The sequence below is a fragment of the Halichoerus grypus genome, chromosome 7 (assembly GCF_964656455.1).
Source record: "Halichoerus grypus chromosome 7, mHalGry1.hap1.1, whole genome shotgun sequence".
Classification (NCBI taxonomy): Eukaryota; Metazoa; Chordata; class Mammalia; order Carnivora; family Phocidae; genus Halichoerus; species Halichoerus grypus.
In genome coordinates this window covers 144,579,163-144,604,989 of record NC_135718.1, presented here as the reverse complement: position 1 = coordinate 144,604,989, position 25,827 = coordinate 144,579,163, and the positions used below count along the sequence as shown (strand labels likewise).

Genomic DNA, 25,827 nt, shown 5'->3' with positions numbered 1-25,827 from the left:
TGTTATACGCAAACAATGAATCATGGAACACTACACCAAAAACTAATGATGTAATGTATGGTGATTAACATAACATAATAATAGTAAAAAATAAAATAAAATAAATAGAGCTCTTTCACAAATTACTTTTAGCAATACCATCCAGAGGTAGAAAAATGCCTCACATTTATAACAAACACATAAACACACAGATATAAAAACCTTACAATATTGCTGGGGAAGATTTTTAAGACTTGAATCTGTCTCTGGAATTAAGGAGTCTTGCTGGAGCACCCTTACAAGTAGTTCTTTTTTCAAAAAGGCCTCTTTTCCTTTTTCTTCTTTTCCTTTAGTCTCAGATATCTGATTGTGAACTATATTTAAATTTCAAAGACAAATGATAAGATGTATAACTAAGGGACACAGAAGGAATGGAAGTTCCTCCAAGAAGGACTTTTATTTCCTAAGGCAAATAATTTTCAAGCCTTTTGAGACAGATAAGGGAAGTTTGGGGATTGGAAAAGGAATGGGGTGAATTTTTAATTGCCTCTAGAGCTGACTTTTGTTTTGCAAAAGATCTGTCAGATAAGGACAGTTGTTCCTAATTCTTTAAAGAATTTGGATTGTAACTTAAATGACATTATGGGTTGATCCACCCATCCAACTGCATTATCCTCAATTTGCTTCTTTCCCTCCTGGTATATAGTTCAAATTTTAAATATTTCTTTTTTTTTTTTTTTTTAAGATTTTATTTATTTATTTTATTTTAGAGAGAGAAAGCATGAGCGGGGGCGGGAGGGTGGTGTGGAGAAGCAGAGGGAGACAGAATCTCAAGCCGACTCCGTGTTCACCGCAGAGCCTGATCCCAGGACCCTGAGATCATGACCTGAGCCAAAATCAACAGTTGGACACTCAACCAACTGAGCCACCCAGGCGCCCCAGATTGTAAATGTTTTTGGCAGTATTGAATAACCTCCGCTTGGGCATAAAACAGGTCCTCAAAGAGGGTGCAAAAGCTATTAAGTTCCCCAAAGCTGGAGTCACTCCCAAAGACAGACAAAAGAAAGAACCAACAACCTACAAGTCCCAAACAGGCAGAAAGCCAAGCCCAGTTACGCAAAACGAGACAAGCAGAGAGGCAATAGCTCGGGAGAGGAAAGATCCATAAACAATGCATTTGGATTTGGAAAGGAAGGGACAACGTGAACTTTTAGTTTTCTCTCTCAACTGGGCACTACGGGCAGAGATTCACAAGAGCTGATTCTTGTAAGAATGTTTACCCTTTGCTGGCTTCCGTGTAGTTTTCCTAGGAGCCCCTCTACAATGACAACAATAAAAATCACAGCTAATATTTATTGAGCATTTTCTGTGTTCGTTGTAGAGGCTGTTCTTAGGCAGCAGGCTTGAGCTATGGAAGCTTGAGCATGACAAAAGGGTCCCAGTGACCAGAAAACTGAATGCAGACAGGCTCATTAACCCACAGGCCCCACCTAACCAATGGGCTACTTACAACCAGGCACAGTTCCTAATATTACCAAAAATGGGAAAATTCCCAATGTCCCCATACCTCCTCACTCTGCCCTATAACTATAGTCCCTCACCACCGCCTCCTAGCCTTCTGTCTCTCTTTTCTGTCCTGCCTTACAGCTCCCCTGCGGTGTATTCAATAAACTCCCTCCTTTGCTCCGCCCTGGGTGAATTCTTTCACTGCCCATGGTTCCCACCCCCACCCAATCCGGACTCCTCACATTTCTGTTGCAATGCTGCAACTTTATATAAATTAATCCTCAAAATAACTGTGATGATTGTTTGGTTGAGTACTGCCGTATTCCAACACTTTGCAGATAAGGGTAGTAAGGCTAAGAGGTTAAATAATTCAACCAAGTTAGGAAAAGGAGCTGCTAGATTATGAACCCAAGTCTATCTGATGCTGGATCTAGACAGTCTGGACCAGTATTCCATGTTGTCCTCAAAGCTGGTCAAGCGGAAAGGTGAGAAGGTCAGGCCAGGATCAGAAAGAACAACGGTCAAGAGTTACGGACATAAGGTGACTTTCAGAACTGGGGTTATAGATTTTATGAAAAGAGTTGTTTAATAAACCTCAATTCGAAGTCTTCCAAATGATTTTATTTCTATAATTTGGGGGTTGGGCATTATGTTCCAGGCGTCAGGGTTGTCTCTGGCCTGATGAAATCAAGGTGAGAGCATTATTTTCTACCTTATGATTCAGAATCCAGGCACCTTGATACACTAATATTTCTTAAACTTTAAATCATATTTTAAAAATAAATTTTATAAAAAGTATTTAATGTTTTTCTCAAGTTGATTTTGAATAATTTAAACATTTCCCCTCACTTTTCTATCACAGACAGAAAAAATCAATATAGAACTCTTGGCACCTGCTCACCTTCAGTTCCTTATTTCTTAATGAACTGAGAACATCTACCTGTCTTTTGCTGGGGCTCCTGCAGCAGCCTTTTATAACTGAATGGGAAGTGGGAGAGGAAGCCTAGGTGAAATAAATCAGATTGTGGAGGAGAGAAAAATAAAAGGCATTTTCCAACTCCAAAGAGCAGAACACAAACCGCTCATCCTCCGAAGAGTTAAAGCAGCAAAACGTAAAAACATCTCAACGCAAGAAGACGCGGCAGTGGTCTTGAAGCAATGCATTCCAGCAGCAAAGCCGGCCCTTCGCCGAACCACGTACCACATCACTGAACCAGCCGATACACCGGGTCACCAACTTTCAGGCTGCCCATCTTCTCCACTGAATAATAGATCCCAAAAAGTGGGGACGACTTGTATATTGCCTCCTCGGAAGGATCACACAGGCGGTAGCTGAAGGAAGCAAAATTCATAATCAGGCACAAAAGGGAAATAAGAATTTAAGGGCTCTCAAGAGAATTCAAGTTTTCATTCTCAGATGACCTATCATAAATAGGAAGCCTCTTCTACAACGTGGACGGAGGAGTGTGTGCGCAAGTAGGCAAACGACACATAATCCCGGTTTTTCTAGGAGCATCCTGAGAGTCTGAACAATTTTCTATGGCTTCAGTTTGAAAAAACTGTGTTACTCAAAAAATAAAAATAAATAAAAACTTAAAAAAATAATAAAAATAAGTGGTATGTTTAAAAAAAAATAGTAAGTGGTATATGTTTGCACGTATACCCCTAACTTCACAACCCCCTGAAACAAATGCTCACACAATCTCAAAACGGAACTGCCTGAACTCGCCAAGTTCTTTTTTTTTAGTCAATTCATTTATTTATTTGAGAGACAGACTGAGCGCAGAGCCCGATGCAGGACTCAATCCCAGGACGCTGAGATCGTGACCTGAGCTGAAATCGAGTCATATGCTTCACCCATTAAGCCACCCAGGCACCCCTCCAAACCTTCTGCCCAATGCATGTAAGTAATACGCTTCCCCCCTCCCCCCAGGTTTACAAGCCCAAAGCTGAGGCTCTTGGTGAACAAAAATGAAGATACAGATAGAACTGGCATGGGGCTGGCCTACTGATGAAGTTAATGTTTTTCAAAAGGCCTGTCTAAAGAGAAAAAAATTAACTTCACTGCATCTCAAAAATCAAAAAACAAAACAGATTTGCATATCCAAAGTCTTCAAGAAATAACCTCTTCTCTAAAACTCAAAACCATTGGAAACAAATAACAAAACAGAGAAAGAGAAAATAAAATAGAATATATCTCCCAAAAATGTTGACTTAAGTTTTAAAAACACATTCTCTATTGATAACTAAAGTCGGCTAGCAACAAAACAAAACACCTGGGCCCAAAGGAAGCTCCTGAATAAATAAACTCTTGACAACTGGTTACATTTCCATTTTTCTAATATTTCATTATGCAACTTCAATTAGTCTCATAATCCTTGATGTTGAGTCTAATAAAGAAATCTGAGGTGCAGTAAAAATAATTACAGTATTTGAGGTCTTAATTTGGACATACACACGTGAATGTTATTAAAAATTGATGTGAGAGATATGAAAACTTCAAAACACAGTATTAGGCAATGAAAAATCTGTCAAAAGCACTCGAAGATCCATCCTTAAAAAAAGAGGAAGCAACTTACCCACAGACACATGCCAACCAGAAGGTAGAGTGAAAGGTGCTTGGACGGGGCACCTACCCCCACAGGTAGCTCTGGGATGGGGATAGTATTAAAAACACAGTGGACACATTGCTGTTTACCTCTTCAGGGTTTCCAGTGGCTCCTTCCTGTCTATCACTCCAGTATCTGGGTCTACAGTGGTCAAAATGCACCTGCCATTCAAGAACCAATGATTAGGTGGTGGTTAGGGACCAATGAACACACCACCACCCCCCAGAGGTTGACTCTCAGAGAATCCTTACCTGGAGCAAGACAAAACCTTTTTCATTTCTGCGTTGCCAATTAGGAGTTCATCCCAAGTATCCTAGGAGGAAAGGAAAAGTTATCTTTTGAATCAAGGCTTCATTAGTCTTGAAAGCAGGTTACTCTTTGGCTGGTCCTAACTATGAGGCTAGCAGAAGAAAGGACAGCCAGACCCCAAGAAGTATCTCCCAAAGGGACACAAAGGGAGACGGCACATGGGTGAGTCCAGGATCCACCCACCTCTTGACTCGCTGTCTCAGAAACCCGACTCTGTCAGCAAAGCAAGAACAGACCTTCTCTGCCGGGCAGTTTGCCGTAGTTAATGTATGATTCTTATGGCAAACTTATGGCCAATTTACTGATATATAATGAAAAATGTATAGCTTGCAAGACAAGCCCACTGCGTTCTTATAGCTAAGCTACAACGGAAGCCAAGTTAAAATCTGACAGTTCTTTGATGAATGGGGCATCACCCACGGGAAGTCAGGTAGGAGATACACATTCAACACTCCCACCTCCACAGATTGGTAGCCTGCCCTGGGCGGGGGGGGGGGGGGGGGGGGGGGGGGGGGCTGGCATTCCACCACTCCTGGCGGTGCTTTGGGTTCCCACCCTCAAACAGCGGCCCTGCCAACACCCACCTTGGGGCTTCAATAAATCCTCACAACTCTGAAGAAGGTACTATTACGATCCCCATTTTGCACTAAGAAACCAAGACCTGGAGAGACTACAAAATTTTCTCAGGGTCATAGTAGCTAGGTTTGAAAACTTCAGATTCTGAAGGCAGGACTTCTAACCACCCAGCTTTTAAATCTATCTCTTTCTCTATTTATCTGTCTATACACACACATATATATACACATACACACACATATGGAGATCATATAGATTACATTACATATGCCTAGATATACATATTCATACACCTATGCACACAGACACGCACACACATATATAAGGAGGGTATGTTATAGGACTCTCTTGCTAATAGGGAAGCCCTCTGTGGGATCTGCATTTCCCAGGACAACCCCCGTCCAGGCCTCAGGGGGAGGTGAGAGGTAGTAGGGAAGGGGCCTCACTCCAGGCTCCAGAAACCGACAAAGTACCTATAATCAGATGCAATAAAAGTGTCCCTTGAAAAATTGTTTCCTGATCTCAACCCAAATGAGGTTTGGAGCGGGTCTAAGGGTTTGGGGGAGAAGTCAGTCCGTAAGGGAGGAAATGAGGCATCTATTGACACCCCCACCCCCACCCCCGGGGACAGGAGAGGCAGGACAGAGCGGGGGCGGGGGGGGGGGAAGGGCGGGGCTAACACATAATGTTTCTCCTTCCACCTCTGATGACCTGCTTCTCTCCCAGGGATACACGAACCCCCAGGGCCTACAGGGGTGATTTAGCCAACACAGGAAAGATACTCCAGTCCCTAACTGGGTCTTCCCAGCTCACAAATCTCCTTCGGAATAGGAGCACAGCCGCGGTAAAGGTCTCTGTGGACGCGCTGGGTTCCCAACCACCATTTATGAAACTGCTGCTGTGTGGAAAAATCTGTGTTCCAAACTGGTTGTTGGACGGACTATGTTGCCCTTGTAAAAGGCAAGGACCCCCATGTAACGGAATTTCTATATCCCAGCCAGGACTTACTACAAGCCCTGTGCAAACGGCAAAAATATGCAACACAACCAGAGCAGGTGGCTCAGCCGGCGGAATGGGACCTCCCCCGAGTGTGACCAGTAATAGGGTTCCCGCAGGGGGAAGTGATGGGTCACGGGCAGCCTTGGCCTGGGGGCCGTGGCAAAGGCTGGATGCATTTTGCCACACGAGGGCGCTGCGGCCGCAGGAATGCGAGCCCATCCGCGCCCCAGAGCTCTCCAACTACCTGCCTTTCAATGGCTTTGCACAAATGCTCATCAATGTCACATTTCAAGGCCACAGATCTGTGGAAACTCTGCCTTGTGACTGTGGCATGAAGCAGGAAAGTCTGAAAAGTTCGATTAGGTGTCCTAGCTTAATAAAACAGAGGTAATCTGCTCTTCCGCCCTTAGAGAACGGCAGTACCCAGTTTAGAGTAACAAAGTGTCTGCATTCATAGAAACTGTCTGAAGCTCCCCAAATTGCAGCTCTAACGACCTCCAAAAATATTAATCACTTTATATAATAACGTCACTCACCCTAATCTGATCATGGTTGGCATTTTGGCGCAGAGCGTTATTTGCAGTAAAAAACACTACGCGAATTAAGTTTAAATGTAATTATTAATTCAGTTATTAGAGGAAGATAATAAAATACCTTAAGTTATTAAAAGTTCATTTTAATTAAAAATGCATGAAATTCAAGTTTCCATTAGGTTCTACCAGACACACGCAAGGTTCCAGCGCCTTCCCTAAACACAGAAAACAGCTAGGAGAGCTCACTGCTCCCCCTGCTGGCGAGCAGCCTCTCTGCAGTCTGGCAAAACCCAGGCCCCTAAGACATCTATTTACGGTGAAGGGGTAAAACCAGGGAGTTTTTAAGGTGCAAGAAGAAAGGAAAGGAAGAAAGAAAGGCAGTGAGAAAGGAGAGATCACGGTACACAATGGGCTCAGCTCTGTGGAATCAGCCTAGGAAATTACTATGAATTTGCCATTTACATTGGCAAACACTAAATTAAGATTACATGGTTTCCCATGACACGTAGCATCCAAAGAAAGACATAAATTAAGGGTCTGGGGAAAAAATTAATTAATTAATTAATTAAGAGTCTGGGGCAATTATTGTGGAGCACACAGAACAGTGCAGATGAGGGTGTTTGCTTCTTTGAGACCTTCACTAGAGTCCAGACAGGCACCTACCAAGCAATGAATTAAATGTATGATAGGAGATTCTCCCCTCTCAAGTCTCTCTCTCTCCCCCTCCCTTTCCCTCTCTCTCTGTACACACACACACACCACACAAATATAGGCTGTACACATATATTTAAAGAGAGAGAATAGAATACATCTATTCCATCTTTGTATATATATTCTATATATGTTGTATATGTGTGCATACATGTATTTCATATTATATATATTATATACATATAATAATATATACACGAACGTGGGGGGGGGGCACCAGGTGAGAAGGGAGGCCAAGGTGCACTCCTGAACACCCATGCACCACAGATGGACAAGAAGACATCTGAGGGTAAGACAGAAGGCAAAACCCGGAGCTCTCTGCTATTGCCATGGGCTATCAAAGGAATTATCCTGAAGAACACAGACTGGATCAGCAGTCCTACCCTACCAACAGCTACAGAGCTTCTGGGCACCTGCACCTTGGGCCAGGGTCTCCTGCCATCCTTGGAGCCCTTCGACGTCCTGAACCTCAGCCCCAAGATCCGTGCCTCCCCGTACCCTGCTCTGGATTCTCTAATTGCTACTCCTAAGTTTAATAGATTATGTCACACGTTCAATGATTATTTAAGCCATGTTGGGATAAACTGAGAGGACGAATAAGTAAATAAACAAGTTTGTTGTTTAGAAATCCTTGGTATCAATGAGGCCACAAGATTACCGTGAGCTTGGGAAGCCATGAACTATGGGCTGGCTAACTACATGTGGCCCATTTGGAGAGTGATTACTGTTTGGGCAGCAGAAAGGAGGATGTGAGTCTTTATTTATCAACTGAATAATGTTCAAGATGTTGCTGAGTGAAGAAAACACACACACACACACACATATATATACACACTATATGGAGAATAAGTCTGTTTATATAAAAAAAAAACCAACCTGTATATACAGCTATGCGTATATATTTATAGCAATATATTTGGAAGGCTCCTCAAGTTTAAACAGTATTTTTATAAATTTTGTTTTATTTTTTTGTTTTCCTTTTCTGTGTGTTTTTTTTTTTTTATCAGAAGCATTATCATCCCGACAACACATTTTTAAAATCATTTTGATCTAGGAAGTTTCTCAGATTCTTTCCAACACCAAACACATGGTGTGTTTCCAACACCAATTCTGCAATTCCCTGACACCAAGAGAGGTCCTGTGATTTCACCCCTTTCTGACACTAACCACCTGGAGTTACACACACCCTATGTTGGGTTAAGGGCTCGGTCCCACAGACTTCCCCCCACCCCTCACTTCAGATGCCAAGTGTACAGCTCTCCCGTACTTCTGGTCAACTAGCTATAAATCGAGGATTCCCAGGACCCCCTCCTCAGGTTGGATATTCTGCCAGGAGAGCTCACAGAACTCGGGAAAGTGCTTTACTATGACCAGTTCATTATAAAGGATACAACTCAGGAGCAGTCAGATGGAAGAGATTCAGGGGACAAGGTATGAGGGAAGGAGCACAGAGCTTCCAAGCCATGGTCCCACCTCCCAGCACCTCGACGTCTTCACCAACTAGGGAGCACTCCAAAACCAGTCTTTTAAGGGTTTTTATTACTTAGGCACGATGATCACATCACTGTCTATTTGCAATTGAATTCAACCTCCAGCCCCTCTCCCCTCCCTGGAGGCCTGGGGGGGGCGGGGGTGTGTGTGCCTGAAAGTTCCAAATTTCCAGTCAAGGCTTGGTTTTGCTGGTGACCTACTTCCAACCTGAAGCTACCTCGCCCCCAACCCTACCACTCACCTCATTAGCATAATCAGGTATGATTGATAGGATTCTGTTAATAATAGAAAGTACTTCCATCCCATCAGTCAGGAAATTCCAAGGGTTTTAGGGGCTGTAATAGGGGACAAGTGCCAAATATGTATTTCCCATTACACCACACAGTTCAACTATCTCAAAGCCAAAAATTGTTTTTCTGTTTTTAAGATACACAGGCAAAACAATATTCTTTAATCCCTATTCCAAAATTTAAATGCTCTCCGTTTCAAGAAACCCTGTGGCATTCTTCCCACAAACACACACATACCCTGTGCTAAGCGTTCCTTTCTCTGGGCTCCCACGAGTGAGGTTACGTCCCTCAACCCTCCAGCTACTGAGCCCTCAATCCTGCTTCATCCTCAGACCCTTGCAGGCAGACACAGTGAATTCATTTCTTTAAGTTTAGCAACTATCTCAGAGATTAGGACCCAGCAAACTCTCAATAAACGTCTGTTGTAAGCATGAGTGTTCTAGAACCTTGGCCAGTGTATAAACTTGCAGTTTATACATTGGAATTAAGTTTCCTTAGCTGAAGTAAAACTCTGCCTCAAGGCCAAACTTCCTTCACAGACTGACTAACACAAGATTCCTTACACTAAGAATTACCAATTTACAGGAGACAGGACTTTTCACTTACCGGATTTAGTAAAGATTATAGGCATCAGTGCTGGCCGGGGTACAAGACAAAAGGCGCGTTTCTGCTCAACATGTGGGAACATAAATTGGTACGAGGTTTCTGCAAATCCATTTGGCAATATATATGAAAAGCCCGTAAAATTCTGACTTTGCATTTCTTAAGAATAAGTTGAGAAATGTAGATAAAGACTGTTTTACAAAGCTGTTCATTATTTATGTAAGGGAAAATGGAAAACAGCCTACATGCCCAGTTCTAAGGGAATGGCTAAGTAAGTTACGGCAGAGTTCAAAGATGGACTAATATGGAACCACAAAAACTATGCTAATGAAGAATTTGTAAAGACAGAGCTGTGTGCCATCTACCATTAAGTGAAAATGGGGGAATTCAATACTACTCGTACAATATCACATAAATAATATTGGAAACACAATAAAATGTTATCATAGGCTACTTTTTGACGGTAGGATGGGGAAGGATTTTTATTCCTTCAAGTTTTTCTTTACAGAAAGGAAGTGGTACTTTAAAAAATTACTTTTAGGGACGCCTGGGTGGTTCAGTTGGTTAAGCACCTGTCTTCTGCTCAGGTCAAGACCCCAGGGTCCTGGGATCGAGCCCCACATCAGGCTCCCTGCTCAGTGGGGAGTCTGCTTCTCCCTCTGCCTCTGCCTCTCCCCCTACTCATACTCTTTCTCTCTCTCTCTCAAATAAATAAAATCGTTAAAAAAAAAAAAAAAAAGATGGTCATAATGACACATGGTGACAGATGGTGACTTCACTGAGCACGGAGGATGCCGAGGACTGCTGTAGCCCCAGGAGCCCACAGAACAAGTCTTCATCTTACTACATACCTTTTATGTATATAACTCTGATACCTTTTATTCTAGTTTGCTTTTTTTGTTTTTTGTTTTTGTAGTGCTGGTCAGGACCCATAGAACTGAAATTCTAATCCAATAATGGGTTATGACCTGCAGTTTGGAAAGGGTAAGGAGAAGGATGAAGTCAGATCCTGCACCAAAATGCCTGGCACAGCGCCTGGGACATAATGCACATTTGACAATGGGGAGCTTTGGCTGTTACTGTTACTTTGTTATTGTTTTATATGCTGTCGTTAGCATTGCTTCTTCAGAAATCCCTGAAGCCCGGGCAGAGATGATGTTCTTATTCCAGGACAGAGACTTCCAATGCACGCATGTATGCACCCAAGTAAAATCCGAACTCGACCCCACTCCGATCTGGGGGACTGCGAGTTTGGTCATAATGGTTTGCAAAAACTTTCTTTCTCAACAGCTGCAAAGGATAGGACTGAGAGGACCCAGTGCACACAGCCAGTGAGGGGCCTGGGAGTCCAACCACAGCTGCCTGGCTTCAAGATCTACCCTCTTTAGAAGCTTCTTGAAGAATCACTTCCTGAGTGACAGATAACACACCCAAGGTTTTCTGCAAGCTTCTCCACAGTTCTTTCATACTGCAGAGTGAGAAATGATACAAACAAGATATTCCCAAAAAAAAAAGTTAAGTCCTGCGTACCAGGAAAGTGAGCAAAGTTTGGGAAACACCTGATCCCTGACTCCTGCAATGGCCAAGGACACAGACAAGAAGCATTGGTCAACTGTATTATTTTTAAACTCCACTGCTCTGCATTCCCCGAACTCACACACACTACACTGGCCCAAGGGAAGCCACCTTTTAAAACTTGCTTAACATTCTGAGTTACATGGAAAAAGTACCAAGTACTGGGTCATGAAGAGCAAATGTTGCACAATGCATTCTACTATTGCTCTATATTTTTGCAATAAAAAAAATGGCCGGACTCTTTGCACCATGCTTAGATTCGCTATTTTTTTATTATTAGTTGGTCTATTAAATATTTACGTACATTAGCATTTTACATCAATATTTAATAGAGTCCCACTAATTGAAAAGGTTATAGTTGTACAACAGTGCCTGGGTAGACAGGTTAAGGCATCAGGCCCCTAACTATCGGCCTTCCTAATATCAAGGAAGATAAATCGGCAACATGAGCATCATTTTATACGAAGGATTTTTTTTTAAATGTATACAACCAGAGGACTTACACATTTTTTATAGGACTTATACATACATTTTATAGGACTTATACATACATACATACTTAAGAGGACTTATACATACATTTTTTAAATGTATACAACCAGAGGAAAAATAAGAGTATTCTGCCTTACTTACGTTACTATTTCAGTAAGCCCATCATGATGCCGGAATTAAAACAGAGAGCTCAAGGTGACTGAACATTTTTTTAATTAAAAAACAAAACAAAACAAAACAAGACTCCACCCACTCAAATTGCCTAAGAGAACATGATTAGGCTCACATTAGCCTTAGGTTTACTTTGACAAGTTACAGGAGTGCAAAAACTCTTAGTTGGCAAATTCCAGGAAAGCAAAAATTCTTTCGATAGGAATCTGGCTAAGGAGTAGCTTTTCTTCTTATTCCTCTTGGCTCAAAATCTTATTAAATTAGGACCTTCAGTGGAGACAAATCAAGAAAAAATGTATTCCCTAAAAGAAAATTTCTCAGAAAATAGTGGAGCAATTACAGGATTCCTGTGAAGGTGTTTTTGCTTTATGGACTAATTTCTAATCCAAATCTCAGCCACTTGCATCAACAACATCAAGCACCGATTTTATTTGTGTTTAGCAAGCGTCTAAGGATTCCACACTTATGCACACCAGTAGACCACAGGGGTGGGGGGGGCAGGGGGAGCGGGCAGGCTAGTCCCCTCTCTGGCACCTGACCCCTTCTAGGCCCTGCACCTGTGTTATTGTCTTTTCTGAAGGAGGCCCCCCCTCCCCCCCACTGTATTAACTTTGAGTCCCACCAAACCTGGGATTTATTCCTGGGGAGAAAAATCAAGTCTCTTCCCTCAAGGTGCTGACTGCCCGAGAACGTCGGGGCCCCTTCCTGTGTGGCCTCCTCCATAGACACCGGCACTCTGGGCTCAATTCCACGACCCCAAGGTCACGACCTGAGCTGAAACCAAGAGTCTGATGCTTAACTGACTGAGCCACCCAGGTGCCCCTGCAAAGGTTTATTCTAAAGGATGGCACTTATCAGCAAATAAGAGCACATTTTACTCACACAAAAGGAAAGGTGGCCACCCAAGGGAGCAAAGAATGGAGAGCCTCTCCCCTCAGAGTTAGCTACTTGGGATTTCTTAATTGGAAGCATGCCCTCACTCCCTCAGGAGCCAGAGGTGCAAGTCTGAGGTTCTAATCCCAGAACTGCCAATCACATGTCCAACAAGTGCGTAAGGCCCCCCAGCTTCAATTTCCTTATCAAAAGGAGACAGTAATACAGACTTCATAGGGTTGTCATCGGGATCAAATAGAATTAATTTGTATGAAGTAATACATTAGTTCTGTGTCTGGTGCCCAGTAAACACACAGTGAATGGATTTGCCTTGGTCACTTCCAGGCTCATAAAGTTTAGCCCACCCCCAATGTTTAACAGGATTCTCGATGTTTCTTAGCACAAAGCAACACCCAGTTATGTATTTCTGTACAGATCTCAGGACAACTGGGTTTTGATGTGGGGGTCCTGTTAGGGCTACGAGGGGCTGTGGCTGGAGAGGGTAGAAATTCCTCCCATCAGCCACACAGGACAGCATGTGGGTCCTCCGGGACCGAACTCGGCCACAGCGTGGACCCTCTCCAGGGCCCTGTTCACAGGCAGATCTCCTGTATCCTCTTGGCCTCCACTTTAGGGTCTGGACCTTCCAGGAGCCTCAAATCCTTGAGCACTCCTGGCTGTCCTCTTCATCTTCATTTCCCTTTAGTTACCTCTGAGCCATAAGGATACATTCTCACCTAGTTCCTGACTCGATCTAGTTTGGAGTTCTGACTGCTTGCTTTGGGGCCCACACATGAATGGGTGAGCGGCGCCCTCCTGAGGCCAGGGTGACAGGGGCAGCAGTAAGTGGCCGGCTCTCCCAGGTTCAGGTGACTCTTGGGGGAGGACAGTCTCCCTCACAGCTGACCGTGGAGGGTCTGAGCTGGGGCTGGGTAAAGGGACAACCATCCTGTGGGCGTCTTGAACAGCATATCTGAGCTTCATGCACAAAAGCAGTGAGCCTCTTACCTCCTCGAAAGCATCGCAGCCTGTCACCACGATATTGGGTCTGAACTGGTCCATTTTCACTTTCTTCTCCAGCCTGGTATTCAGATCCGCCAGGGAGGCTTCCGAGAGGATCATGATTGGGCAGCAGTCTGGGTAGGCCACCTGTGCAGGGACATGGCACCCTCAGGCCTCCCTGCCCCGTGAAATGCCCTAGCCCAGCTGAAAGCGAAGCGAAGGCCAGAGGGGTTGTGCAGGGAGGGCCAGTGGTGTTCGGGGAGGGGAGGGGACACGGTGGTCTTGCATCCGGCCGAGTCAGGGCCGGACCAGTTCCTGCCGCTGGGCCTCGCAGGGGCTCCCCCGCCACTCGGAAAAGACAGCGAGCGGCAAGGGCTGAGGGCCAACATCACCTTCCAGGACTCTCCCTGGTCCTCACTCCAGCGCCCAGCCCTGACCCCCTTCCCACAACATCATCGTCACACAGGGGAAGGACCTGCGGCTGATCAGCTATGCTCTGGTCCCAATTTCCCCACGTGGCACCCATTCACTCTATGTATGAAGCACCTACTCTGTACCAGGCACCATTCTAGGTGGGCAAACAGCAGTGTAAAAATCCCTGCATTCAAACAGCTTGTGGTTCAAGGACGTGCTGGCATTTTAAACCCCAGCTCGCTGCAGAATCGAGGGCTTTGGGCTTTGGGCTGCAGCTGCCCCACGGGGCGGTCTTCCTGAGAAGGTACCTGACAGCCAAATCAGACTGATGGCCAAGGGAGCCCCAGGAGAAAGTCGGCTTCGGTAATTTTAAGACCCTTGGTTCAGTCCCAAATGAACTTCTCACTTCCCAACGTGAGTGTCTCCTGAGTCCCCATCTCACTGGGGGTCACCCCCGGCCTCTCCCTCCACAGTCCAGACATGATCTATCCTCCACGCATGCTGGAGAGCCTGCTCCGCTCGGAGCCACTTCCCTCTCCAGCCCTGACACCTGCCCAGGACGCGCCCTCAGACCCCCTCACCTGGGCCGTTCCTACACTCTCCTAACTGGGGACCCCCTTTGTGGGTCAAGAAGGAAGCTGGACACAGAGGGGTGATTGGCAGAAGCGAAGGGCAGCTCTCTGGAAGCGCACCTGGTAATTCGGTACTGAAGTAGAGAAAATTTCCCTCGATGGTCTTCCCTTCATGTGCTTCTCAAACTGAACCAGCCTGAAAGCGTCTGTTTTCAAGAAGCTGGTGAACCACTGAGCTGCCTGGTCGCCACAGTCCCTGCCCTTGATGTCCATACCAAAGAGCCTGGAAGGGTCACAAGAGAGCGCCAAGTTACTGTCCTGCCTCAACACGCTGAGAGACGGGACAAAGATGGGACAACTAGACCGCTGGCACCTGACTATCCCAGAGCGCCAGGAAGTGGTCTTCGGGCCAAGGGCCAAAGCTGGACAGAAACAGAAGGGGAGGCAGTAGAACGTTCCAGGGAAGAGCCTCTCAAACCCGAACATGCCTGCGAATGCAGACTCTGCTTCAGAAGGTCTGCTTGGAGCCTGAGATTCTGCCTGCCTGACAAGCTTCAGGATGCCTAAGCTGCTGGTCTGCAGACCACACTTAGAGTAGCAAGGATTCACGATACTTTTCAAAGGGGACAGGGACTGTGGTGTGGTCGATGCAGCCTAAGCTTGGAGTCTGGCAGAACTGGTTCAAAGTGGAACTCCACCATTCTCTATAAAGACTGTGACCTTATACAAACCACCGAACTCCCCTGACCTTGTGTCTCCAGTTGAAACTGGACAGTGTAACACGGTAGCTACCCACAAGGTGGGCACAGAGTCAGTTAGATAACACAGCAGTCTTTCTGCTGGAATACCGCTAAAAAAATGTTTAAAAGCTATGTACCCCTCACAGAACGGCAAGTTGACATGTAAACTATTTTTATCATAAGTTTAATTTATTGTAAAAGATATAATTTCCATTGAATTATAAATATTAACATTTAAAATATAATTATAAAGCATATTATGTATGTTAATATACAAATATATAAAATTATACTTTTTAAAGTATGCAATGGAATCTAAATGCCATGGTGGTTTGACACCCACTCCTCTTCATTTCTTAAAATATATGGTTGAGGGGCGCCTGGGTGGCTCAGTCGGTTAAGCGTCTGCCTTCAGCTCAGGTCATGATCCCGGGGTCCTGGGATCGAGCCCCACATCGGGCTCCCTGCCCGCAGGGAGTCTGCTTCTCCCTCTCCCTCTGTTCCTCCCCATGCTCATGCTCTCTCTCTCACTCACTCTCTCAAATAAATAAAATCTTTAAAAAAATAAATAAAAATAAAATAAAGTATATGGTTAAGAGGTGCCTGGATGGCTCAGTGGGTTAAGCATCTGACTTCAGCTCAGGTCACGATCTCAGGGTCCTGGGATCAAGCCCCACATCAGGCTCCCTGCTCATCAGGGTGTCTGCTTCTCCTTCTCCCTCTGCTCTTCCCCCTACTCATGGTCTCTCTCTCACTCAAATAAATAAATAAAATCTTTAGAAAATAAAAAAATAAAAATAAATAAAACATATGGTTAAGGTCTACTTTAATAGCCCACATTTTTATATCATTCCTCTTTTTATTCTCGAATACAGATGTACACGTTATTTCTCTTACATAATTTTATGGTTATTGATCACTTTTTAACCAATTAAATTTTCTGTTTCTTAAGGCTCTAAAGGAGAAGAAATTTTCTCAGGACTGAGTTATCATGACAATTTTTATTTGTGTACAACGGGTCACCACAAAATGAGTTATAAATTTTGATAATTACTAAGCATAAAAAGTAAAATTTTGTTTAAAATTTAAAATACTTAAGACATAAAGCCTTGAATAGATTTTTTTTTTAAAGACCTATTGATTTATTTTGAGAGAGGGGGGGGGCAGAGGGAGAGGGAGAGAAGCAAACTCCCGCTGAGCGCAGAGCCCAACGCCACCCTGAGACCACGACCCAAGCTGCAACCAAGAGTCCCACACTTAACCGACTGAGCCCCCCAGGCGCCCCTTTGAATGGATTTTTACAACGAAAATCCAGTTTTGCTGGAAAGTTCTCAAAGAATAAATATTATATACAGCAAAGCTCTTCCTCTCCCTGCGCATAGGCATTAAGAGCGAACACTGGGAGGCGGGAGGGTTCAAATCCCAGCTCTGCCTTGCGTGACATGATACGAGTCCTGTTTTCCTCGTGTGAAGTAGAATTAATGATATCCACCTCATGAGCTTGGGGAGATAATTAGCTAAAATATTATATTCGATGAATTATTATTTCAGGCTTTTGAAATTTCAGAACCTTGAATGACGGTTTTCAGCTCAGACACTCTGCTTGAAAAAGCATACAATCATGGCACAGGGAGCACTCTGTGGCCTTCCTCTGAGCCTTGGGACCGGTGGACAACTCCAATCTCCACACGCTGAAAACACTCACGTGTTACAGAGGGACCCAGACCACCCGAAGACAGGTACCCAGGCCTCTAGGACTTCCCCGTAGCACAGGACAAGACCCCCGGGGAGCCACGGAATTTGACGGCCCTGCAGGGGTCCTACAGACTGAAAGGAAGCCCAGGACTGAGGCATATCCAGGCCAGGGGTGGGAATCTCCTACATCTGCCTCGGGCCAGAGACCTGAGAGGCTGCAGTCACCTTGAAAAGTTCTAGGGCCTTCTCACCCAACCCTGAGATATGGCTGGTAGTCTCCACTAACTGCCTTGTCTGCCTGGCTCGGGGGCTGCCAATGCTGAATAGAAGTCCATCCAACCTGAATAAACAGAGACAAACTCTAAAGATTGGCCCTTGGCATCCCCTCTCTCTGTAGGTATTAATCATGCTTTTGCGTTTCCTGTATTCTTGATGCTTTGGCATCCTGGGGCCTTGCTGATGTGGAAGGAACTGCCCCGCCCAGGGCTAATCAATTCCTACAGGTAGGAAACCACTCACCTTTCGACAGCACGACCACCCATCCAGAGCCCCCACCCCCCACCACCTCCTCTCTGGGCTCTGTCACGCCAGGCCTAATCGCCCAGGGCCAGGTACCAGGCACCCAGAGACAGCCTCTACGCCCCAGAGCCCACTGAAATTACTCAAACTAGCCAACCCTGAAGCTGTTTACCCCGCCCTGCCTGGGACTTCCTGTGGAAACCACAATAAAGGCTCTTGTAGGGGCACCTGGGTGGTTCAGTCAGTTAAGCATTTGCCTTCGGCTCAGGTCATCATCTTGGGGTCCTGGGATTGAGCCTCCATGGGCTCCCTGCTTGGCTCAGCAGGGAGTCTGCTTCTCCCTTTCCCTCTGCCCCTCCCCACTGCTCATGTGCTCTCTCTCTCTCTCTCAAACAAATAAAATCTTAAAAAAAAAAAAAAAAAAGGCTTTCGCTCCCCCCCTCCACGTCTCCCCAACCCCGCACCCTACCCCAGCCCACCCCTGCTGCTCCTCTGTGTGGTCCCGCATGACACGCCAAGCCTCCCACTCCCAGGGACCCATGCATATGGAAAACGTCCGTCTTTCTTCATCACAGTCATTTGCCCCTCCGCATGCCTTACCATACCTGAGTAAAACAAATCCCAGGGACCCTTAAAACAGTACTCTGCCTCACCCACTCACCCCCGAGCACTGGATCGATCCCAGCCCTGGCCAGACTTCTCTGAAATATTTCCTTTACCAAATGCATCACCTACTATACACACTGGAGCAAGACAGGTGCAGGGAGGAGCCTACAGGAAAATCACGTCAGGTCCCCAGGGGCCCCAAGCAGAGCACCTGCAATCACAGAGCTTGTTTGAGAAAGGCAGCTTGCTTGGCAAAGCCAGCTGGTCCATGCCCGGAGCCCTGAGGATCAGGCGGTCTCCCTCACAGGTGATGGACACCAGCACCAGGCGAGGCTCCTGCCGGGCAGTGACCATGTGTCCATCTTCCTTAATCACCAGCCAAAACCTGCCGAGGAACAAACACGAACATGCTCAGAAAATCCTCTTCCACCCTCTCAAAGGCTTCCCTCTAGCTTCCTATTTCATCAAACCCTCTCCCCTGCCCAGACTCGGGATCCAACAATATTTTTCTAGACAATTACCCAGATCTGGTCAAATTCTTTGGATCCAAAAGTTGGTGCCCCTAAGAGCAGCTTCTTTGGAAGAAACAGCCCTCGGAGAAAATATCTGGCCAATGTATGAAAATCCCCAGTTCCGAAAATGCAGAAAATGAGGCTGGTTTAAAGGACCTTCCCTCGCTGCTTAGGGAATCGTGATGCTTAGTCTGGGGCTTTGTTGTGGTCAGAAATTTCCCCGCCCCTGTTAAACTCATAGCAAAACGTCGTCCAGGTCTTTTTGCTGTGGAACAAGATGGGGCCTGAACTCCCGGCCCAAGTGCACTAGAACCCTGGACAGGGTCTTGTGATGTTCAGGAGGCCGGAGGATGCGAACAGGCCTCCACTCCGTCTAACCTGCTGGGGCTCGCAGGTCTGACATCAGGAGACCCCCACACAGCCTCCCCTCTTCGTGCGCATGCTCTGACTCAGAGAACGAAGATGCCCACACACCGTGGGTTAGATCAGAACTCCGCTTACTTCTAGAGAGCCCGCCGTCCCAGGCTCAGCTGTCACGCTGCATCGTATCTCGTATCTCGGGGGAGAAGGGCTGAGCTTTCCCGGGAAGGGGAAGGAGCCTGGCCGGGGTAGGTCAGTTACGCTTTTATCTACAGCGGAGCGTAGCTTTTGACGATTTGACGACTAAAAGATATTTAAAAAGCGCTGTTCCCCCTGGAGAAAGTAAGTTTCGATGCCACCATCGGAGACAGGACACAAGAGCAGCGCATGACAAAGGCTGCAGGCATTGGCTTATGAGAAGCTGCCCAAAGCCCGGGCTTCCCAAACGGGAGCGGAGGGAAGGGATGGACCGCAGACCCTTCCAGAAGGAGGGGCGCCTCCTCTAGGGGAGACGTTGCCAACTACGACTGGAACCAAGTGGGAACGCCTGTCCTAAGCTGATGAGGCTGTCTGATTCCAGAGGACAGGCAGCTCCGTCTCGGCCCTCACCGGACCCTGGGAGGTGTCCCGTCCCTGCCACCCAGCGGCACTCTGGCTGGCACCCGGGCCCGCTAACCAGCAGGTGTGTTGGTGTCAGGGTATGGGGCAGAGGCATGGCAGTACAAAGGCGTCTCGGGAATCGTCTTGGTTTTTCCCACCCCAGAGCCGGTGATGCTGGGCAGTGGCAGGCCCCCATCTCTCTGACAAGCCACCTTTGGCTCCCAGGGTTGTCTGGCCTGCTCGCCTACGGGGTTCTGTGACCAAGGGCATTCCTGTAACTTTGTTACCGCCCCATTCCCTCGGGGCTGGGCCCTGTTCCTATTTTCAGCCTCATCCCTGGGTACAGAGTTCCAGATGACCCTGCTCTGCTTCATCCTCCCAAAGCCTGCCCCCTAAACTTCCAACATGCCCTAGCACCCAACGGGACTCCCTCGGAGATCTGCACCCAGCCAGACACATGTCCCAACAGGAATCTGCATGTTATTTCTGACCGTGAGTCCCTCTCTGGGCTGAGTCTCCTTGTCCCCATCCACCTCCACCTCAGCCCTTCGCTGGGGCTCACGCGCCCCGCCCTGAGCTCCAGTCTGCTGTTTAATAGCGTAGGGGTTAACCCCTGGGCCTTAACGGTGAGAAGGGCGGGGGGGGGGGGGCGGGCTGGACGTTGTGTGCTCGCTGCTGCAAGTGGAAAGTCAAGTGGCAGCTTGCAGGCGGTCTAACACCGGGATAGGACAGAGACACCAATAAAAGGTAAAAAGTTGCTGCCTATAACAGACCCCGACCACTCTCATTACCCTGCCCAATGGGGTCATGGCATATGTCATCTCTTGCATACAAATGATGCCCAGTGAATGAATAATTATCTCTGTTCTGCCAGATCTGAAAGAAAGTAAGTCTGGAGCGTGGATTTTTCGCGACCAAGTTGTCCCCAAACTAACACCTTCTCTCACTCCTAAAGCAGGAGTGTGCGGTGTGAGAATCAGTACAGAGGCCAGGGCTCAGATCCTCCAAAAGAACAACAGTGCCCCGAGTGATCACGGGGGTGGGGGAGCAGAGCCCAGGACAGCTGGAAAACCTCATGTTTAAACTTAGAAATTGGTCTGGGAAGCAGAAGTGCCTGAGCCTGAAAAGGGGAGAGGGGAGCAGGGACCCCGCCACAGCCAGCCAGAGGGTAATGTGCTCAGGATGATAAACTTAGAGAACTCATTTCTCCAGGAGGTCATAGTCTGTGCGGAAAACATCAAGGGCTGCCTCTGGAAGGGCTAGGGCAGATTTAGGAGTCAAATATATACCCACTAAGGAGAGCAGGATTTACAAGGTCAAGGAGGGCAGCCAACCCTCCCACCTTCTGGCCAATCAGGCCATGCAGTGTTCTGCTAGGCGGACTCTGAACCAGCTCAAAGTCCAGGGTGCCCAAGTCAAACATTCACAAATTTGTTAAGAGCTTTGAACAAAATAGTTCTAGAAATCTGAGGACAGAGCCCTTATGGAGGAAGAGCCCAGCTTCTTAGAATGGTTCCAAAGAATGGTTCAACATGGAATTAAATCCAAGGGGCCTTTTCCTGCATTCCAGGCTGTTTGTAGTTTCATTATTATTAAGTTGAGAGAATAGCAGTCATTTAGCAGAGTTCTTTCTAGCTTGCTTCCGAGTTTCAATTATCCTTTAATAAATAAAACCCAGATGAAATAGGGTCTTTGAGACCATCAAGTCCAAGCCCTTTCTTTTGTAAATGATAAAAAATTAGCTCAGAAAGTTTAGATGACTGTGCTCGGGTCTCCTGATCCTCCGTGCAATCCTCGCTCTTCTAAATCACCCTGGCTTCATAGAAAGTGCATGACTGCTGTACCCACAGAGACCTGAGCTCACACGCCTCCAGCACATAACTGCTCTGGGTGAGACACTCACCCTTTCTGATCCTGCTGTTTTTTACTTGCAGAGTGGAGATAGCATCTAGCCCACAGGACGGTGCTGAGGCTTGTGTAAGGTCATGCATGTGACAGGATTCAGCTCAGTGTCCGAGGCACATGAGGCACTGAATCCGTGTTCATCCCACTGCCTTGCCCTGCCTCCTCCCAATCTCCATGCCCCACCACCCCATCCCAAGCATTTAGTGTTCAAAACAAGGGTTAGTGGATACAGTTCCATTTATTTTAAGATACCCATGGAAGCAGAAAAGCAAAGGACAAGTCCTTTCTTTCCACAAAAGCAATAATCACAGCAAAGTAGTGACAATGAGATGTGGGAAAATAGTCATTCAGATGATCAGAAGAGACACAGATAAGAACCAGAAATCTCTCTGAGAAATGACTTCAATCCTTCAAGTGGGGAAGGAAGTAGCACAAGGTGACTTTCTTTAGATGTGCACCATGAGAATTTGCTTCTCCCAGTTTTTGGAGGGTGTCCAGTACCCCTGTGCCTAAAGTTTTCCCAGCAGTAGGAAGGCTTTTCTAATCCTTCATACTTGAATAAGCTCTAAACATGCTCTTCTCGTTAATGGCCCCAGATACCACCCTTTAATTAGAGCAGCAGATTCACCTGGGGAGATTTTAACACTACACAGGGTGGCTTCACTCTGGGTGATTCTGATTCCACAGGTCTGGGATAGGACTCTCAGGAAATTAAAGTTTTAAAAATCTCTCCAGTGGCTCATTAAATGTTACGGTTCCTCCTGGTCACTCACTTCTCTCCTGAAATAAGTCATTCAGAGAAAGACACATTCCACATGATTTCACTCATAGGTGGGATTTAAGAAACAAAACAAATAGCAAAGGGAAAAAGAGACAAATCAAGAAACAGACTTTTTTTTTAAGAATTTATTTATTCATTTGACACAGAGAGAGAGAGCAAAGGAAGGGGGAGTGGCAGGCAGAGGGAGAGGGAGAAGCAGGCTCCCCACAGAGCAGGGACCCCGATGCGGGGCTCAATCCCAGGACCCTGGGATCATGACCTGAGCCGAAGGCAGACACCTAACCGACTGAGCCACCCGGGCGTCCCAAGAAACAATGGCTCTTTTTTTTTTTAATTTTATAGCTTTATTTTTACATTTAGGCTTTTAATCCATCTGAAGTTTTGAAATAGAGATCTAACTTGATATTTTAAGAAATGGGTAACATATCACTATACCCCCTTTTTTTTAATGACATCTAATTTGAAATGACATCTTAATTTTCTATATACATAGTATCTGTTTTCTAAATTCTTTTTTCCCTAAAAATCCTAATATTTTATTTTTTTCCTATTTATTTTTTGATGTAGTGTTCCATGATTCATTGTTTGCGTATAACTCCCAGTGCTCCATGCAGTACGTGCCCTCTTTAATACCCATCACCAGGCTAACCCATCCCCCCACCCCCCTCCCCTCTAGAACCCTCAGTTTGTTTCTCAGAAACAATGACTCTTAACTACAGAGACCTGACAGTCACCAGGGGGAGGGTGTGAGGGGATGGGTTAAATAGGTGATGGGGATTAAGGAGGGCACTTGTCATGATGAGCACCGGGTGTTGTATGGAAGTGCTGAATCACTATATTGTATGCCTGAAACTAATATTGCACTGTATGTTACTAACTGGAATTTAAATAAAAACTTAAAAAAGTTTTTTTTTTAGTTGGTAAGTTGTGTATTCCTGATATGATATAAGAAGAATGGAACTTTACTTCTGTGCTCTTCTTCCTAAAAATCCATAACGCCTGTCAACCATAAGGAAGACATCAGACAAACCCAAACTGAAGGACACTCTACAAAATGTCCACTCAGGATTCCTCAACACTCTCAAGATCATCAAAAAACAATAAAAGCTTGAGAAACTATTATAGTCTAGAGAAGCCCAAGGGGTCACAACATCCAAATATAATTATAAATGTATCCTGGTTGGGATCTTAGGATAGAAAAAGAAGGACAGGGGCGCCTGGGTGGCTCAGTCGTTAAGCGTCTGCCTTCGGCTCAGGTCATGATCCCAGGGTCCTGGGATCGAGCCCCGCATCGGGCTCCCTGCTCCGCGGGAAGCCTGCTTCTCTCTCTCTCCCACTCCCCCTGCTTGTGTTCCCTCTCTCGCTGTGTCTCTCTCTGTCAAATAAATAAATAAAATCTTTAAAAAAAAAAAAGAAGGACATCAGGGGAAAACCAAGAAAATCTGAATAAAGTATAGATTTAAATAAATAAATAAATAAATAAATAAATAAATAAATAAAATAAAATAAAATAAAATAAAAATAAAAACCTCTCCGGGATTAGGGGCGCCTGGCTGGCTCAATTGGTAGAGCATGTGACCTTGATGTCAGGGTCCTGAGGTCTAGCCCCACGTTGGGGGTAGAGATTACTAAAAGCAAAAACAAAACACAAAAATCCGTCCAGGATTAGATATCTGGAGCGGAGGAGGATGGAAAATCCCCAAGAGTTACATGGTCTGCATACACAACATTTCTCTAAAACAAGTTGAAGTTTTTCAAAGCTGTGAGAGTCCACATTTTTTAAAGAAGACAGCTGAGAAGAGTGAATACATGTGTCCTGGGGTGAACTCAAGGCAGCAGTCTCTGCTAGAAGATTCTTTGAATGACCACCTGGCAAACGTCCCCTCCCTCTGTATACAGAGAACCACAACAAAACCACCCCAGCCAGATAGGAAGGCATCTTAACCCTAATGAACCAAAGAAGGGGATTCTGTTCTTCCTTGTTCACTCTTTCTAGAATGTTGCATTCTTCACCATCAAGGGAGCCTTCCAGATATCCAGCTGCATAATTCTGTGTCAGTGAGTATGTATCTGTAGCCTGACCTTTGGGATGAGTTAAAGGACAGGACACCTTTTCTTTTCTGAGGGAGGTGAATGGAATTTCCATATGCCGGGCCTTACGTGGGTAGAGACTTTCCCCAGAGTTCTTCATTAAGGGCCACTCTGCTTCTGGGGAGAGGGGACACACTACTCTCTTAATGGCAAATATTACATTTGCAGTGCCCCAGGTATCCCCTCTTCCCAGCACAAGACTTCACCCCGCTCACTACTTATGAAAGTGGATCAAGTCTCCCCCCCGCCCCCACCACCCCGGGTCTCCTAGGCACCTGCTCCAGGACTGGAGACAGACGGGGGAGGAGCAAACTCCAGCAAGACCAAAGCCAGTGTCCTTGAACGAGACTTGCTTTCCGCGTTGCCGCTGTCTGCCCACGTGTGCTCACAGCATTTTATTTTCTACTATTGTGCCGTAGACTAAGATAGAATCAGAAAGTTTAGAACTAGCAGGAGACTTGAAGATAACCAGGTCAGACCCCGTCCTTCTACAGAGGAGGAACCTCTCATCTAGGGAGGGGCAAGGGTCTACCCCTACCTAACTTTCCAAACCTGAACCAGACATGAACTGACCTCCCCAGCTAAAGGATCAAAGGCAAAGCGTCCAACCAACAACCCAGGAAACGCAAGAGGCAAACCTCTAGACCCCTTCCCGCGAGCGGCCCCCGCCCCACCCCGGCCCGGGCAGGTCCCGCGCAGCCCCGGCCCGGCCCTACCTGTCCCGCAGGTGGCCGCAGCGCAGCCCCAAGGCCGTGCACTCCGCCGCGCTCACCGGCACCCCCTTGCACGACTTGACCGGGTAGATCCAGAGCTGCGCCACGGTGCCCACCTGCTGCAGCCGCCGGCGCCGCCTGGAGCGCGCGCGGCGCCAGGCCACCGTCCCCAGCGCCACGGCGGCCAGTCCCAGCGCGGCCGCCCCGAGCCAGGCGGGCCGGGACGGCGCGGGGAGGCGCGGCGCGGGGAGGCCGAGGCTGCCCAGAGCCGACGAGCCGGCGGCGCCCATGGCCGAGCGGGCGGGGGCAGCTCCGGCGGGGCGGGGGCGCGGGCGGCGGGGGGCGCGGGGGCGCTTAAGCCTGGCGGCGCGCTGGAGGAGGCGCGGCGGCTCGGGGCGGGTCCTGCCCTCCCTGCGGCCCGAGCGCGGCTGGCCCACCGCCGCGCCGTAACCGGATGTGGGGCGGAGAGGGCCCGGGTCCGCCGCACCCTCGCCGCCCGCTCGCCGCCCGCTTTCTCCGGGTTGGTCGTCGGCCCCGCGCTAGTGCCCTCCTCCTGCGCCGCCACGGTCCCCGACGCGGCCCCTCGGCTGCCGGATCGCG

At 46.9% G+C, this 25,827-nt stretch overlaps 1 protein-coding gene across 1 annotated transcript; it reads right to left on the bottom strand.

The window, feature by feature from the left end:
• Positions 1 to 2,084: 2,084 nt before the first annotated feature.
• LOC144382628 (mitochondrial amidoxime reducing component 2-like) lies at positions 2,085 to 25,584 on the bottom strand. Its single transcript, XM_078078386.1, has 7 exons — positions 25,231 to 25,584; positions 18,477 to 18,650; positions 14,826 to 14,988; positions 13,726 to 13,866; positions 4,346 to 4,407; positions 4,184 to 4,255; positions 2,085 to 2,817 (listed from the first exon to the last, which is right to left on the bottom strand). Exons 1-7 carry the CDS (start codon positions 25,515 to 25,517, stop codon positions 2,691 to 2,693), a joined length of 1,026 nt encoding a protein of 341 aa, XP_077934512.1. The 5' UTR covers positions 25,518 to 25,584; the 3' UTR covers positions 2,085 to 2,690.
• Between the last annotated feature and the right edge of the window lie 243 nt (positions 25,585 to 25,827).